The 14,934-nt window shown below is 45.3% G+C and overlaps 2 protein-coding genes across 2 annotated transcripts in view; both read left to right on the forward strand.

The window, feature by feature from the left end:
* The window catches only part of LOC308556324 (olfactory receptor 1f45-like), a gene marked incomplete at both ends in the record, with an annotated part of 504,663 nt that overhangs the window by 470,629 nt on the left and 19,100 nt on the right, over positions 1-14,934 (forward strand).
* LOC308555615 (olfactory receptor 2Z1-like) lies at positions 11,579-12,541 on the forward strand (the record flags this gene model as incomplete). Its single annotated transcript, XM_081134013.1, has 1 exon — positions 11,579-12,541. The coding sequence occupies one exon, from the start codon at positions 11,579-11,581 to the stop codon at positions 12,539-12,541; it is 963 nt and encodes a 320-aa protein (XP_080990139.1).

Genomic DNA, 14,934 nt, shown 5'->3' on the forward strand with positions numbered 1-14,934 from the left:
CAGAGCTGCCATGCCAGAGGAACTGCCTCAAACCTTTGGAATGTTAAAATTGGGCAAAACAACCTTTGGACTGGGCCTAAAGCAACACTGTTTCCCAAAGAACTATTTACAAAGATAACTAGAAAGCAGTTACTGTGACTACCGGACTGATGACTCCGGAACTAAAAATTAAAAACATTATTTGGAACTACTGTCACTATGTTATCGTCACCGATAGAAATGCCTTCCTTCTACTGATGTAATCGTTCCCCTCCCCCTTCTCACAAATACCCAATTGCCTTTGTTTCCTATTCAGAGCACTCTTGGGGCTTCTGTGGGAATCAGTGCTTCCTGAATTCTCATTGATCTCAAATAAATGCTTGTTGTCTCTCACTTTGAAAACCTTTTTAGCTTTACGTTAACACTTTCCATCCTCAAACTTCTCACCCTCTACTAAATTCAGTCATCCATCATCTACCCTGTCGCCTCCGCTGTCATGTCTCTGAGAGCAGGTACTGTGTCCGTCCTGGCGTCTGTGGTCCCCCCAGCGACAGGCCCAGATGTTCCTGACACACCTGTTGAATACGCGGTCTCTGGGGCTGGATTTTCTCTGAGCCGGAGAGAATATTTATCTTACGCACAGCCTTTAGGTACTGAGGCCGGTCATGCTAACCAGCTAGAGTGGCCAGTTCTGACTTTACCCAGCTGTCAAAGAGCAGATCAAACATGAGCATCCTTTCTCCATTTAGCGTCAGACAGCCACTTATCAGAGAAGAGGAGGCCTCTCGAGCAAAAGGCTGACCGAGGATTTGGAGAGCTCTTCTACTCGACCTAACCAATCCTTAGTGGGAACTTTATCCTATAGATATGTACGGTATACCTAGTTTGCTTTAAGATGAAAGATGACAAGGACCCAAATTTCACTTCTAAGGGTTCCTGGACAAGGGAAGGAGACAGGGGAGTGCACAAGTCATTCAAATACTGGGAGATACGTGCAGTGAAGAGGCGACATACTCCATAGATTACAGCTCCTTTAACCCATTGAGGTAGAAAAACAAATCCAGAAAGGAAATCCATTGACAATTAATTTACCACAAACGCTAAAGAGTATCTGCCAGATTCATATATTTGGGTTCAGATTGAAGACACAAGGGAAATTGCTCCACACTCCCAAGTCAAGAGCGTGATCTCACTCCTATGTGGACTGTAATAAACAAAATAAATTGATGAACAAAATGGGCCCAGAGACATAGAAGCATGGAGCAGACTGAGGGATCTTGGAGGGAAGGTGGGGAGGGGGGAGGGGGCGGGGAGAGATTAACCAAAGAACTTATATGTCTATAAGCATAACCCATGGACACAGGCATTGGTATGGGGAAGGCCTGGGGTGGGTGGATCAATGGGGGGATAAAGGGGACATCTGCAATACTTTTAACAATAAAGATTTTTTTAAAAAGAGAAAAAACAAACTTTTTTGGGGGAAAAGAACCTTTGCTTTATTTATAACTACTCTTCAGAGTATTCCTCCCATAGTAGGTTCCTGACTGTGTAGAAATAGAGTAAGTCACGACCACTATTCCATGCCAATTGAGACTAAAAAATGGAACCACATTTTAGAAACATACTTAATAATAAATATTGGGAATAATAATAATAAAAAAGAGCATGGTGAAGGAGAAGGAAGTAGCTGGAGAACATTATTCTTGAGGGAGGGATGGGGTCTCACCCACCTCTTCATCTGCACAGGTTATGTCATTAGACGTTCACTCATTATACTAATGAACATATACTTTCTCTTTATTTTTTTGGTAGTTAGTGTTTTATTCTTAACCTGAGTGGTAATTACAAACTGCTCCTTTGTTATTATTTTCTAAAATGTATACAAATGTTTTATACACTCTCGTGCATATATAATATATTTCACAATAAAAGGATAATACCAGAATACAGTTTTACACCAATACATTTATAAACTTAGGCACAATATATTCCTAGAAAAACAGAAATCGCCATATGTCTCAGGAAAATATAGAAAAATCTAAAGACAAGAGGAGGTGGTGAATGTTTGGGGAGTGAGACAACTGGAACCAATGTTTATTGGTCACCACCTGGGTCACACTCAGTGGAGAGATCCAGAAATGCATGGCTCCTTCCTGGAAGAAAAGTTGAGCAAAGCTATAAGGCTCAAAGAGATTTTGGTTACTTATCACTGTTTCTCTAGTGGCCACACACTTCTTAGCACATAGCAGGTGCTCAACAAAATCTATGAGACAAATGAAAGCATAGCATCCATAGTTCAAGAAAATTTTGAAATGCGGGTTAAGGGAGGGAAGTTTTCACCTTAACCAAGCACTTACTCTGTGCTGAGCTCTTTACACATAATTATGTTTCTTGTCTGTATAATTCAGCCCCATTTTAAAAGAGGAAGCAAGGCCCAGAGAGGCCAAGTCACTGGTCTAAGGTCACAGCGCCACCTCCAGGCAGGCTGTAAAATGTAACTGAATTGTGGCCTTGGTTTCCTCCACTCCAACCCTGGTTTAGTATTGACCTCCTCTGTGACCTTAGCCGTGCATACTGACCTCTCCTGGCATCCAGGAGCAGTATTAAAGAGTTTTCTCCTTAGTCCTGGATTCAGTTCTTGGTTGAACACCTGTCCCTCTGATGTCCTTCCCCGATTTGAGTTACGCCAGGAAATTCCCCAAGACATTCCCTACATTCTGGGTTGTTTGCTGTCCAGTGTGACAGAGCTTACAGGATAATGGTGGTTGGACCCCTGTCCAGCCCTGGCTGGCATCTGCCCTTGCCAAGCTGACTGCCCCAGCCCCTTCCTGGCCTCTCCTTCCAGCCCACCCTCCCCCTGGGTCCTAGAGCGATGTTTTTAAGGTGCTTTCAAGGCCCTTCACATTTTGGCCCCAGTCTGAATTCCCAGCCCCACCCCCGTTCTGGGCCCTTCTCCACGCCTTTGCTGGTGCTGGTTCCTGTGCTTATAATTCCCTCCCTGACGATGTGTCTGCGGACTGGTGTTCATCCTTCAAATTCAGTTCAGTGGCACACCCTCCATTCCCCTGCTTGTGCTATGGGATCTCATGGCACCATGCAGGCCCTTTATTCATTATTTCCTTCAGCATACATATAGAATACTTACTGTCCTATTTAATATTTAGCATTCTAGGTCTGGAAACACAGCATGTAACCAGTGAGATACCATCTCTGTCCTCAGGAGGTCCATGGAAATCTAGTGGGAGACACAGACACATAAGCAAATGATGACACCACCATGTGATGGGGGACAATAGGAGAAGCTAGGAGTCAGAGAGGCACCTGCCTCAGTCGGGTGCAGGAAGCATGGTAGGCTTCCTGGAGGTGGTGACATGTGACCTGAGACTGGTTGACTGGGGCAGATGGGAGTGAGGTATGAGGGATGTGATGGGATCTGAGCTGAGAGAGAGAGGCTGGCACATTCAAGAAACTGAAAATGCTCCCATCTCATTTTAGCGTAGAGATACAAAATTGGGAGGAGAGTGTTGGAATTGGAGGAGACATGTCCAATTTTCGGTCCTAAGATAAACTGCCTCTTCACCCAGAATCCTCCTGTGAGTCCAGCCCAATGCCTGGCAGGTGTTTGGGGGTTCCTGTTACTACTTCTCCACGGACAACTCTTCAGGAATAAGGCCAAAGCTCCCTTCCACAGGGAGGGTGCTCACCTAGTCACTATCAACAGTTAGAGGAGGAGAGGGCAGGAGGGACCTTTGGCACCTTTTCCAAGACATTGCATGGTCACGTCCCTGCCCCCTGCAAGACCCACTCCAAACTCAGCCTTTAGTCCATAGTTAATCTCTCACCGGTGCCCTAGCACATGGACTTGACCCAACCATGCATTTTTCTAAGTGGTTAGCTCAAAGGTGGATTGCATCAGGTAGATGTCATTGTCCTGCTCAAAGTTTGTGCAGGCTCTGCAGAAGCAGGGAGTTCATGGACCTTTAACCTAGATGAGTGAGCCTCAAATAAGTTTTAAAGAAGATGAAATGGCTAGTCAAACACCATCCCTCCCTAACATCTTTGGCCCCAGCGGGTTTACAAGTAAGCTTCCCTAAAATTTTAAAAACATTTTTTAAAAATATGTTTTTATTGATTTTTAGGGAGAGAGGAAGGGGGAGGGATAGAGAGATAGAAACATCAATGAGAGAGAAATGTCATGGATCTGCTGCCTCCTGAACGCCCCCTGCTGAGGATCGAGCCCACAGCCTGGGCCTGTGCCCTGATCAGGAATTGAACCTCTTGGTTCCTAGGTTGATGCTCAACCACTGAGCTACACTAGCCAGGCGCTCCCCCAAACTTTTAAGGAACAGTCAATAAGTATCTTATACATATTCTTAAAAGACAGCAACAACAACAGCAAAAACAGAAAAAAATGTATGAAATCTGCTCAGCTCATTTCATCAGGTTAATGCATCAATTTTCAACCGGTGTGCCATATGGATTTTTAAAACATGCAATACCTAACTGTTTAGTCAAGGGCACTGCCCTCTTTTCCCTTAGATTGTCAAATAAAAAAATGACAACTGTCAACACAATAACTGTCTGGTGTGAATTGATCAAAATTATACCTATTTTTGTCAGGTCAGCAAAAAATACATTTTTTGGTGTGCTGCAAAATTTTAATAATTAGTTTATGTGTGCCATGAGATGAAAAGAGTTGAAAATCACTGGTTAATGCAATCTTGATTCTAAAACCAGGGAGTATGTTTATAAGAAGACAATTATGGTTCACTGTCCACTCATATTTTAAAAGCCATAAAAAAAAATCTGCCCTGGCCAGTGTGGCTCAGTTGGTTGGGGAGCATCGTCCTGGGCACAGAAATGTTGCCGGTTCGATTCCTGATCAGGGCATATGCCTGGGTTGGGGGTTTGATCCCTGATAGGGGCATGTAAGGGAGGCAACTGATCGATGTTTCTCTCATACATTTCTCTCTCTCCTCCTCTCTATAAAAAATATCAGTAAAACATATCCTCGGGTGAGGATTTAAAAAAATAAATAAATAAAGATCTCACATACCCTTTTCCCACAAGAGGAGAAAGAAGACTTCTGAATTATCTGACACAACTGTTGCAAATTCTCTGGAAAACTCAGTTATCCACCACAGTGCTTCCCACTTTCCTGGAATTGAGAATTGAAAATGGTATCTCCTGGGGTAATTCCAATCTCAAGGGCCCTAGCTCCCATGGTTATTAATTTTTTCTCTGACCAAAAAAAAAGAGAGAGAAAGAGAGAGATAAAAAGAAGCTTTCTGATGCAACGCTGTCCCCTAGAGCCTCTAGACAATTTTGTCAATCACTCCATAGACCCAGGCAAGATTCATTCCCCAAACGTGCTGGATTCCAGGGAGGTTTAATCAAGAAGGTGCCCCAGGATAAGAACTGAAGTGTGTGTAGGGGCGAAGAGGGGTTCTCTCAGGCCCTGGCAAATAGAGGTGAGAGTCTGAAACCCCAGTGCTTGTGGGGCTTTCTGGGTTCTGGGCATGATTAGAGGGGAGATATTGGTGGCAAGAAAGCCCCAAGAAGTCATGGCTTTATAATTCGTTTTGATAATTTCACTGAGTTTGACTATATGTAGGCATTTGGAGGGAGAGCGATTGTACATTGTTCTTAACCTTTCCCAGCTCATTTGTTTTATCTCAGGCGATCAGCACTGCCATGAGCCTGCGCATGCAAGGGGAGGTCATCTGTTTTCAAGTTCATACTTGAACTTGCATAGAAACTGCTGAGCTGGGAAGACCTGTAGCTCTTGATCATTGCTGAGAGATTGGTCTTAGGACGTGCTCCCTGGCACAGCCCAGCTCCCTTTTAGGAATAGTCTAAAACACAGATATCCTGAAGCAGTTTCAGAGATAAAATAAAACTAGCTTGGAGAGCCAAAGCAGAAAGCACCAAGCCTCTGTTGGACCATCAGAGGAGAGAGAACACCTGATTTGGAACTGGTCAGCATGGGTTCCCAGCTCTGCCGGTCAATCCCTTTATCACCTTAGACAAGTCATCACACTAAGTATTTTCCTCACAGGTTTTATTTATTCAGAAAATGCTTCAGGAGTGCTTGCTATGTGCCTGGCTTGCTGTGTGGTTGGGAGTGACAGTTAAATAGACAATGAAAGCAAAAGTGCTTTGTGAACTGGGCTCTCAAGTCACTCATTATTTGATTACCAAACTAGTCAAGAGAGGGAAAGGCAGGGCTGCAGTGAAACTTGAATGGGCCAGAGGCACTTTTGCTTCTGCAAACTCCTTTCTCCATAAAAAAAATAACACTAAAAATGATATTTTACAGCTTGTTGTTGGTACAAAGACACTTGTACTCCAGGTTGGATAGAGTCATCTTTTTTCTTCTGAATTTAAAAGGAATCAAAACAGGTTTGTGGACTTCCTCTGTCTGATGGAGAAAGGGCTCGTTCATGCTGCATCACAGCTGAGAGATGCTGGGAAGGTTGTATTGGCAGCAGGGGGTCAGCTAACCCCAGTGCCTCTCCTCTCATCTCTCATCCTCAGCAAAGGGCATCAATCTGAAATGCAAGCAGCAATGAGGAAAACGTGAAAAGGTGGGGTTTTAAAAGTCAACTAGAAAAACCTGGCTGGAGTGGTTCTTCAACCTAAGGTGTGAGGAGCTGATGTAGGACTAGGAGATAACAAGCTCTAAGCCAAGACTTGTCTCTGTCCAGCCCCGCCTACCGGACCGCGAAGGTAGGTTTAGTGGAGGGAACTGTCTTTCCCCTAAAAATGTCCTGAAGGAAGAATGTGTGCAAAGCCCAAGGCAAACTGTGACAAGGGGTGACAATCCTACCAGAGAAGCCGCTTACAAGCATCCCAAGAGCCAGAGCAGGGAATATGCTGCTCTGTGGATTCATCCTTACGAAAGGGACCACCTGGTAATTCTGGAAGGGAGGGTGAGGTCAGGGAAACAGAGGTGAGTGTGTGAGAGGAGGAAGAGGACCTTTCATGGGTAAGACATTGGGGAGATGCCATATAGTCTTTAGAGGTAGAGGATCTGAAGTACCAGAGTCAGTGGTATTGAGTTCATATCATCTCCCAGACCAATTGACACTTCTTGGAGGTAAACCAGTGTTGACCTACATGGTATTTCTCAAGGGGGAGGATGAGTGTCCATTGATCAATCAGCTGAGATGACTATCATGCCAGAGCTGGGTGAGTGACCAGGGGGAGTGCCAGAGCAGGGACATCCAAGAGAACCCTGGACCCTGTAGCTGGTGAGGTGGCCTGCCGCAGATCAGGCAGTAAGACAATAATCGAATGGAGGAAGTAAACAACATGATTGGGGCAGGAAAGCCAAAATTTATTTGGGGAGGCAGGACCTGAATAATCCATTACCTTTTGTTGGAAAGTAAGATATGAAGGGAAATGCAGGAACTCTGAAGTTGTACTAGCTTTTGTTTAAAAATTGATACCACCCCTTGTTTACTGGGTAATCTTGGGCCAATGTATGAGTTTTCTGTGGCTGCTGTAACAAAGCACCACAAACTGGGTGGTAGAAATTTATTCTCTCACTTTTCTGAAGGCCAGAAGTCCAAAATCAAGGTGTTAATGAAATAAATTTCTTCTGGTGTCTCTGAAGGATAACCTGTCCCATGCCTGTCTCCTAGAGTCTGGTGGTTCTTGCCATCTTTGGTGTTCCCTGGCTTGTTGCTGGGTGACTTAAATCTCTACCTCTATCTTCACATGGCCATCTTCTCTATTTCTATGTGTATCCTCTCTTCTTCTCATAAGGACACTAGTCATTGAATTTAGGGCACACCCTAAATCCAGGATTATTTCATTTCACGATCCTTAACTAATTACATCTGCAAGGACCCTCTTTCCAAATAAGGTCACAGTCTCAGGTGTCAAGTAGATGTGAAATTGGGGACATTATTCATTAATCCAGAATAGTCGGTTACTACACTTCTTTGAATCTCTGTTCCATCTCCCAGACAAGACAGATAATAACACCTGCTGGTAAGAATCAAGTGGGGAAAAAAAAAAAAAAGCCTGTAAAATACTTCAAATTATCCCACCCAAAGTGTCAATCATGCCAAGGTTAAGAAACCCATCAACTTAAACCCATCAGCCATTCTCTGATCTTAGCATGGTGCCGGTACATAGTAAATGCTTAATAGAAATCAGCTCCCTTTTCTTTTCTTTAAGTGGGGGTGGGGCTGGAGATATGGATAAAAAGAACCAAGTACATTGTTCACTTGAAAACGCTTTGACAAGGCCCAGTGGGACTGTTTGGCTATGAGTTGGCCCCAAAAGATATGACTAAAGAACAAACCCTTCTCTATGCAGAGACATGGAGACAATGCAATTGTCCAGGGATTTAGGTTGGGATAGTTTTATTTATATATATTTTTAAAATCTATCTTGAAATTCAATTTCACAGATTAATCTCTAGGCACGTATAAGACATGAAGCTGAACAACTACATCAATGGACTCAAGAGACCTCCCAGAAGCTCCAGTTAAGGTCAGAGAAAGGTGTTGGATTTCAGTTAAGAGATTTCTCAACCTTGGCACTATTGAAATTTGGGACTAGACAACTGTGTGGTGGGGCTCGTCTTGTGCATTGTAAGTTGTTTAGAAGCATCCCTGACTTCTACCCACTAGATGCCAGTAACACCTCCAATTTGACAACCAAATATCTCCAGACACTGCAAATGCCTCCTGGGTTGGAAAGAAGACAAAATCACCTCTAGTTGAGACCCACTGAATTCAACTAATAACAGGGGGCTAGTCATTTCAGAATAACATTACTGAGAATGAACTTGAATTGGTACATTTTTGCCATGAAACTAGACAAGTGTTATAATGTTGAATAATGTCAACAAAAAAGATAATGTATATTGAACAGTCTTGTTATATTCCAGACACTGAGCTAAGCACCAGGCATACATTGTCCTACCATATGAAGGGTTTCAGAAGTCACCCAGCCTATCTTTTTTAATGTTTACATTTTCTCTACAATATGAATAATAGTTGTAAAGTTAAATCAAGAAATTACCATGTAGTTGTCATTCTCATTTGATGCTCATAGCTACTCCTACAAAGAACGTCTCATTTATCCCCATAGACAGATGGGGAAACTGAGTTCCAGAAAGGTTAAATAATTTGCCCAAGGTCACAGAGTCACAAAGCTATGAAGAAGCTGAGTTGTCATTCAAGTCTTGCTCTAAGCCCAGAGTGTATTCTCTTAATTATATGCCATACAATCCACACACACCACATTCCTTCTTCTTGAAATTACCTGCCTTTCTCTACCTCCTTAGAAAATAACCCTTCCCAACTTTCAAAAATCAGCACAAAGGTCTCCCTTTCTGCAAAGCATTTTCTGACACCCTCCAGGCAGAGTTGGGCATGAGACCCCTGGGAATGCCCAGCACAATATATATGTTTTTGTCTCATTCTTTTTCATACTGTCCTGAAGTTATTTACTTACCTGCTTGCACCTCCTATCAAACTCTAAGTTATTTGAGAGCAGTACTAAGAGGTCTTTGTGTCTCCAATTCATACGTCCTGGATTTAATAAGACAGACACTACCGCATGAAGCCCTCCATTCAATTAAAGATATTTCTTGTTAGTCGGGACCATAATTGGCCTGTCTGGTTTCCACCCACAGGTAGAGTCAGATAGTTGGGCCTTCCTCTCCTTCTTATAACAAATTTTGAGGGCAGTTCTCTCCTGTCCAGAGTAGCCACTCTCAACTATATCATCCAAAGATGTTTTCTCTAGTAAGTTCCTAAAAGATCACTCTATTTATATTTTTTTACATTTAGTTTTACTAAAAAGTATATGGAGTACTTGTTTCTCTCTTTCTTATGTCTCTCACGAGAAGCAGGGACTTCGTCCATCTTTTCCACCGCGGTGTAGCTTATGACTTCTTCAGTGATTGGCACTTAGGAGGAGCTGAATTAATTTTCATTGAATAAATAAATGAATAGTTGGAGACAGGATAATAAAGGGCCTTTGCGTGATGGAAAAATTAGAATAGGCAGTAATTTAAGAAGGGCTTAAGTGCCAGCTTTAGTGTGGCATTCACATGGGCAAAACAGGAAGGTAGAGATGGAGAGAAGGGGTCAGTCAGCAGTTAGGCAAGGGAAAAACCCTTGACCAAGCTTCATGGTTAGAAGGAAACAAGTCGGAAGAGGTGGAAGTCTAAGGTAAGTATAGTCAGTGATTTGGGCACCAGAGGGTCTTGAGTAGACTCGCGCCAACACTGACCCTTCCTGGTCTCTAAGCATCCCACTGCCTGTGGACATCTGGTAAAGGAGACTTTTGCAAGAACCTATGCAAGGTCAAACCTTCCTGGTCTTAAAATGCTGGCTTCTCTATACTTCTCTATACATGTCTCTGTTCTTTCCCATTGATGATGGCAACAGATGTCATTTTGGCCCAGAAATTCTCCGTGTTGGATGTGATGGGTGCGAACAATATTCCAGGATGATCTGAATTTCCCTGCAAGGTGATGTTGAAGGTAAGAAGGTAGGGTCTAAGTATTCTTAGTTAGGTGGGGGGACAGTCCCTCCTGGTCCTCCATCTCCCTTGCCCACTTCATTCATTCAGCAAATTTTTGTTGGGTACTTAATACACAGAGCATAATGTTCTCCATTCTTACCTTATGAAGTTAAGCCTCAAGATGATGTCTGATATTTCGGACAACTTGTCACCCACCACTCCAGGCTATTTGGTTCCAACCTCTGTCACTCATATGTCCCTTTACAGTATAGATGCCTTGGGTCCACATTCTAAATGTCATCCCACCTATTGCTCTTTCCAGACATTGGACCTCCCAATGAATTTGGAAATGAGAATTTCCCCATAGTTTGGACTTGATTTTTTGATCCATCCTATCATTTCTGTTGTTGTTAATCCTCACCTCAGTATATTTTTTCCACTGATTTTTAGAGAGAGCAGAAGGGGGGGAGGGAGAGAAAGAGACAGAGAGAGAGAGATGTGAGAGAGACACATCGATTGGTTGCCTCCTGCATGCATCTCAGCTGAGCCAGGAATTGAACTTGCAACCCAGGTATGTGCCCTTGACCAGGGATTGAACCTGAGACCCTTTGTAGGCTGATGCTCTAACCAGTAAGCAACACCAGCCAGGGCTCACCCTCTATAATTTTGACAAAACCTCTCTACTTCATATTCTAGTCTATTCAGAATCCTACGTCATCTTTGTCCCAAGGGTACCTGGAATGGGGTGTATTCCAATATTCCACTGGGGCTGACTTGTACTCTCTAACTTGGGAACAGAGAGTTTAACTGCAAGTATTGGTGAGTAGTGCTTGCCTGGAGGGTGAAGGCAAGACTTTTACAAAGAAATGGCAAGAGCAGGGAATCATTTTGCTGGAGGCATCTCCTGACTAAATCAGGCATAGTTAATCAATCATGGTGTTTTTTTTTTCCTTCTGAGACTGAATGTACCCCATTATCTTTCTCAAGAGACTCCACATCCACTATCAAACAACTGCAGTTGGCATGTAAGGTGAAAATATCCCCCACTGAGACTTCTCGAGAACAAATACCCAGTTATTTTCTGCATACGAATGATGCCTCCCAGAGGATGGGGGTATCAAATCAATCAATGACCTCGGACTTCACTCTCATGGGGCTCTTCAGCCACTCAGGGCCACATCTGGTCCTATTCTTCCTTACGGCCATCACATTCACCATGGGCCTTCTGGGAAATGCCACCCTGCTCTTCCTGATCCACACAAACTCCAGACTCCACACACCCATGTACTTTCTGCTCAGCCAACTCTCCCTGTTGGATGTTGGCTTTCCACTGGTCACCATCCCCAAGATGGCAGCTGACTTCCTCCAGGGAGAGGGTTCCATCTCCTTTGGGGGTTGTGCAACTCAAATGTTCTTCCTGATGCTGCTGGGTGTCTCTGAGGGTGTCCTGCTATCCCTTATGTCTTATGACCGCTACGTGGCCGTGTGCCACCCCCTGCGTTATCCTGTGCTCATGAGACGTCAGGTCTGCCTGCTCATGGTGGGCACCTCCTGGTTGTCAGGTGTGCTTGTGGCCTCCATCCAGACCTCCATCACCCTGCATTTCCCTTACTGTGCCTCACGGGCCGTGGACCACTTCTTCTGCGAGCTGCCTGCTCTGCTGAAGCTCTCTTGTGCCGACACCTCTGTGTATGAGTTGGCGCTGTCCATCTCGGGGGTGCTGATCTTGCTGCTCCCCCTGTCCCTCATTGCCACCTCTTATAGCCACGTGTTGGGTGCTGTTCTCCACATGCACTCAGCTGAGGCCCGACACAAGGCCTTCACCACCTGCTCCTCGCACATCACTGTGGTGGGGCTTTTTTATGGAGCAGCTGTGTTTATGTACATGGTGCCGGGAACGTACCACACCCCACAGCAGGACAACGTGGTCTCTCTCTTCTACAGTCTCGTCACCCCCACACTCAACCCCCTCATCTATAGTCTGAGGAACAAAGAAGTTCGAGTGGCTTTGGTCAAGGTCCTTGGCAGAACTGGTTTCAGATCAAAGAGAAGACCTCATGGGGGGTGCTGAGTTGTCCCAGGGGTCCTCCCTTACATCTAAGACCATTTTTTCATTTGCAGTCTATGTGGTGCAAGGCATACTGTAGCCAGCTCCCTTCCTCCTCCTAGACTCACTTTTTCTCTTGTGGGTTTGTAGGAAACAAACACAGTGATCTCAATCACTCAGACAAGAGGAGGGGTTGGGTTACTTAGTCTTAAACAGAAGGAAATTTTTACCGTAAGAATGACAACCTAACACCAGAGATGGACCCCAGCTCGTGGATATTTTGGCTACCTATTAGTGCCCAGCCTTACACCCATTCTTATACATTTCTGCACAGTGAGTGAAGGGTCTAAGAGCCAACCATTAAAATCCAAGCAAGAAAGTGGATTCAGGGGCTAGTGCTCTGACAGTGATGCTTGGACAGCCCCTGCCTGTGTTGGTTCTTGGCAGTGACTTTGTCTGAGTCATGTTTAGGTGTTACAGAAGTGGAAGACTGTCACCCAAGATGACCGTGGTTGGACAGCCCAATCATGTTACATTTTTTAAAAGATTTTTAAAATTGATTTTTAGAGAGAGAAGAAGGGAGAAGAAGAGGGAGAGGGAGAGGAAGAGAGAGAGGGAACATCTATCGTCTGCCTCCTGCATGCCCCCTCCTGGGAATGGAGCCCAAAACCCGGGCATGTGCCCTGACTGGGAATTAAACCAGCAACGTTTTGGTGCCCGGGTCAACGCCTAACCAACTGAGCCACACCAACCAGGGCAAGCATGTGTTACTTTTGCTGTCTCAATGATTATAGAGCAGAGATGTAAGATGGTGAGTCTCACTCTTGAATGAACATCAGGGCGATGTAAAGTTGGATGTTGCCATTTTTAAACTTCTATTGCCATCATCAAGGAGAACAAGAATTAAGATCACTCAATTAAGGCCCTGGTCAGTGTGGCTCATTTGGTTGGGTGTCGTCCCGTGCACTGAAAGGTTGCTGGTTCAATTCCAGTCAGGGCACATGCCCGGGTTGTGGGCACGATCCCAGGTAGAGGGTGTGCAGGTGTGGGGAGCCGGCTGGCTGCCCCTCATGAATAGTCTCCCTGGTAGGGTGCTGCCCTGGAGTCTCTCCAGGGGCTCGCCGACCCTAGCGTCGCCTTAGAGAGAAATCTCTGGCACGTTGACCCGCAGGGTGGGTCGGTTGAGCTAGCACCTCTACCCCCTGTAGCGTAGTTTAAAGATTTACCATTGCTTTCGGGAAATGGAAGCCTTGCATAAAGAGATTTATGGTTGCACCTGGAGACATCCAGTTTCGGTAAACGGGTGCGGATATGCAGGAATGGAATATGTAAAGGTCACTGCCTTGGGGCATTGTTTCACTGCTTGGGGTATTGTTTGGTTGCACTATAAAAGGCTTGTAATCAATAAACTCGGGGCCTCAGCCTGACTCAGCTTAACTTAGCTCTGCCTTGGTTGTGGCCCTCCCGATCCCATCCTTTTGTCTTTTTCTTTCTTTTCTAATCCTCACCCCCTCAATCAGGTCCTCGTTCGCCTGCCGGCTGGCTCCGGCAAGTGGCGCCCGAACAGGGACCTGAAAACCTGGGACGACGGTAGAGGACACCGCTCGGAGGAGGTGCACCACGCTGCTCGGTAAGTGCAACCGTAGTAGCAGGGAGAGCGGTTAGTACATCGGGAGTAAGGAAATCATGGGACAGGAAAATAGTAGAATGCTGTTCGCACAAGTCTTGAAAACAATGCTCCGCTCTAGGGGCGCCAAGGTTAGTACCTCGCAACTGCGTACATTCTTGCAGTTTGTGGAGGAAGTGTGCCCCTGGTTCCCTGAAGAGGGCACAGTGAGTTTAGAAACTTGGAATAAGGTAGGAGAACGTTTGCAGGGATATTTTCAGGCCCATGGACCCCAAAAGATGCCAGTAGAAACTTTTTCTCTTTGGAATTTGGTTAGGGACAGCCTTGACCCACGCCATGAAGGCACCCGCATGAATCCTCCCCTAGAGGTCCGTGCTGACTCTGTAAAAGATCCACACTCTGAGGATGTGGCCACCGCTCCCCCGCTTGAGCCGGGGCCCCTTGTGGGCAATAGTCGGCCTGATAGACTTACACCAAAGGAAGAGGGAGATCTTGAAGAAGCTGCCGCAGAGTATGAGAGAGAGAGATATGGGGAGTTTGCACTCCTTTCAGAGGAATGCACAAAAAGGTCTGGCCCTACCCCCTCCGCAGTTACCGCGGAGGAGATGCAGGAAATGTTGCAGCAGATGAGAGATCTCTTGCAGGGTCCAGACTCTGGCGGGACGCGAGGGGGTACAGATGACCCCCCTAGTTACCCTGGGACGAGCTTTGGTGCTGCTGCAGCGAGGACTGCCTTGCCGCACGCGGGCCAGGCAGGGGTTAAAATATCAGACCCCCGAGAGCGAGCCCT

The sequence above is a fragment of the Miniopterus schreibersii genome, assembly GCF_964146895.1.
Source record: "Miniopterus schreibersii genome assembly, chromosome: 4".
Taxonomy (NCBI): Eukaryota; Metazoa; Chordata; class Mammalia; order Chiroptera; family Miniopteridae; genus Miniopterus; species Miniopterus schreibersii.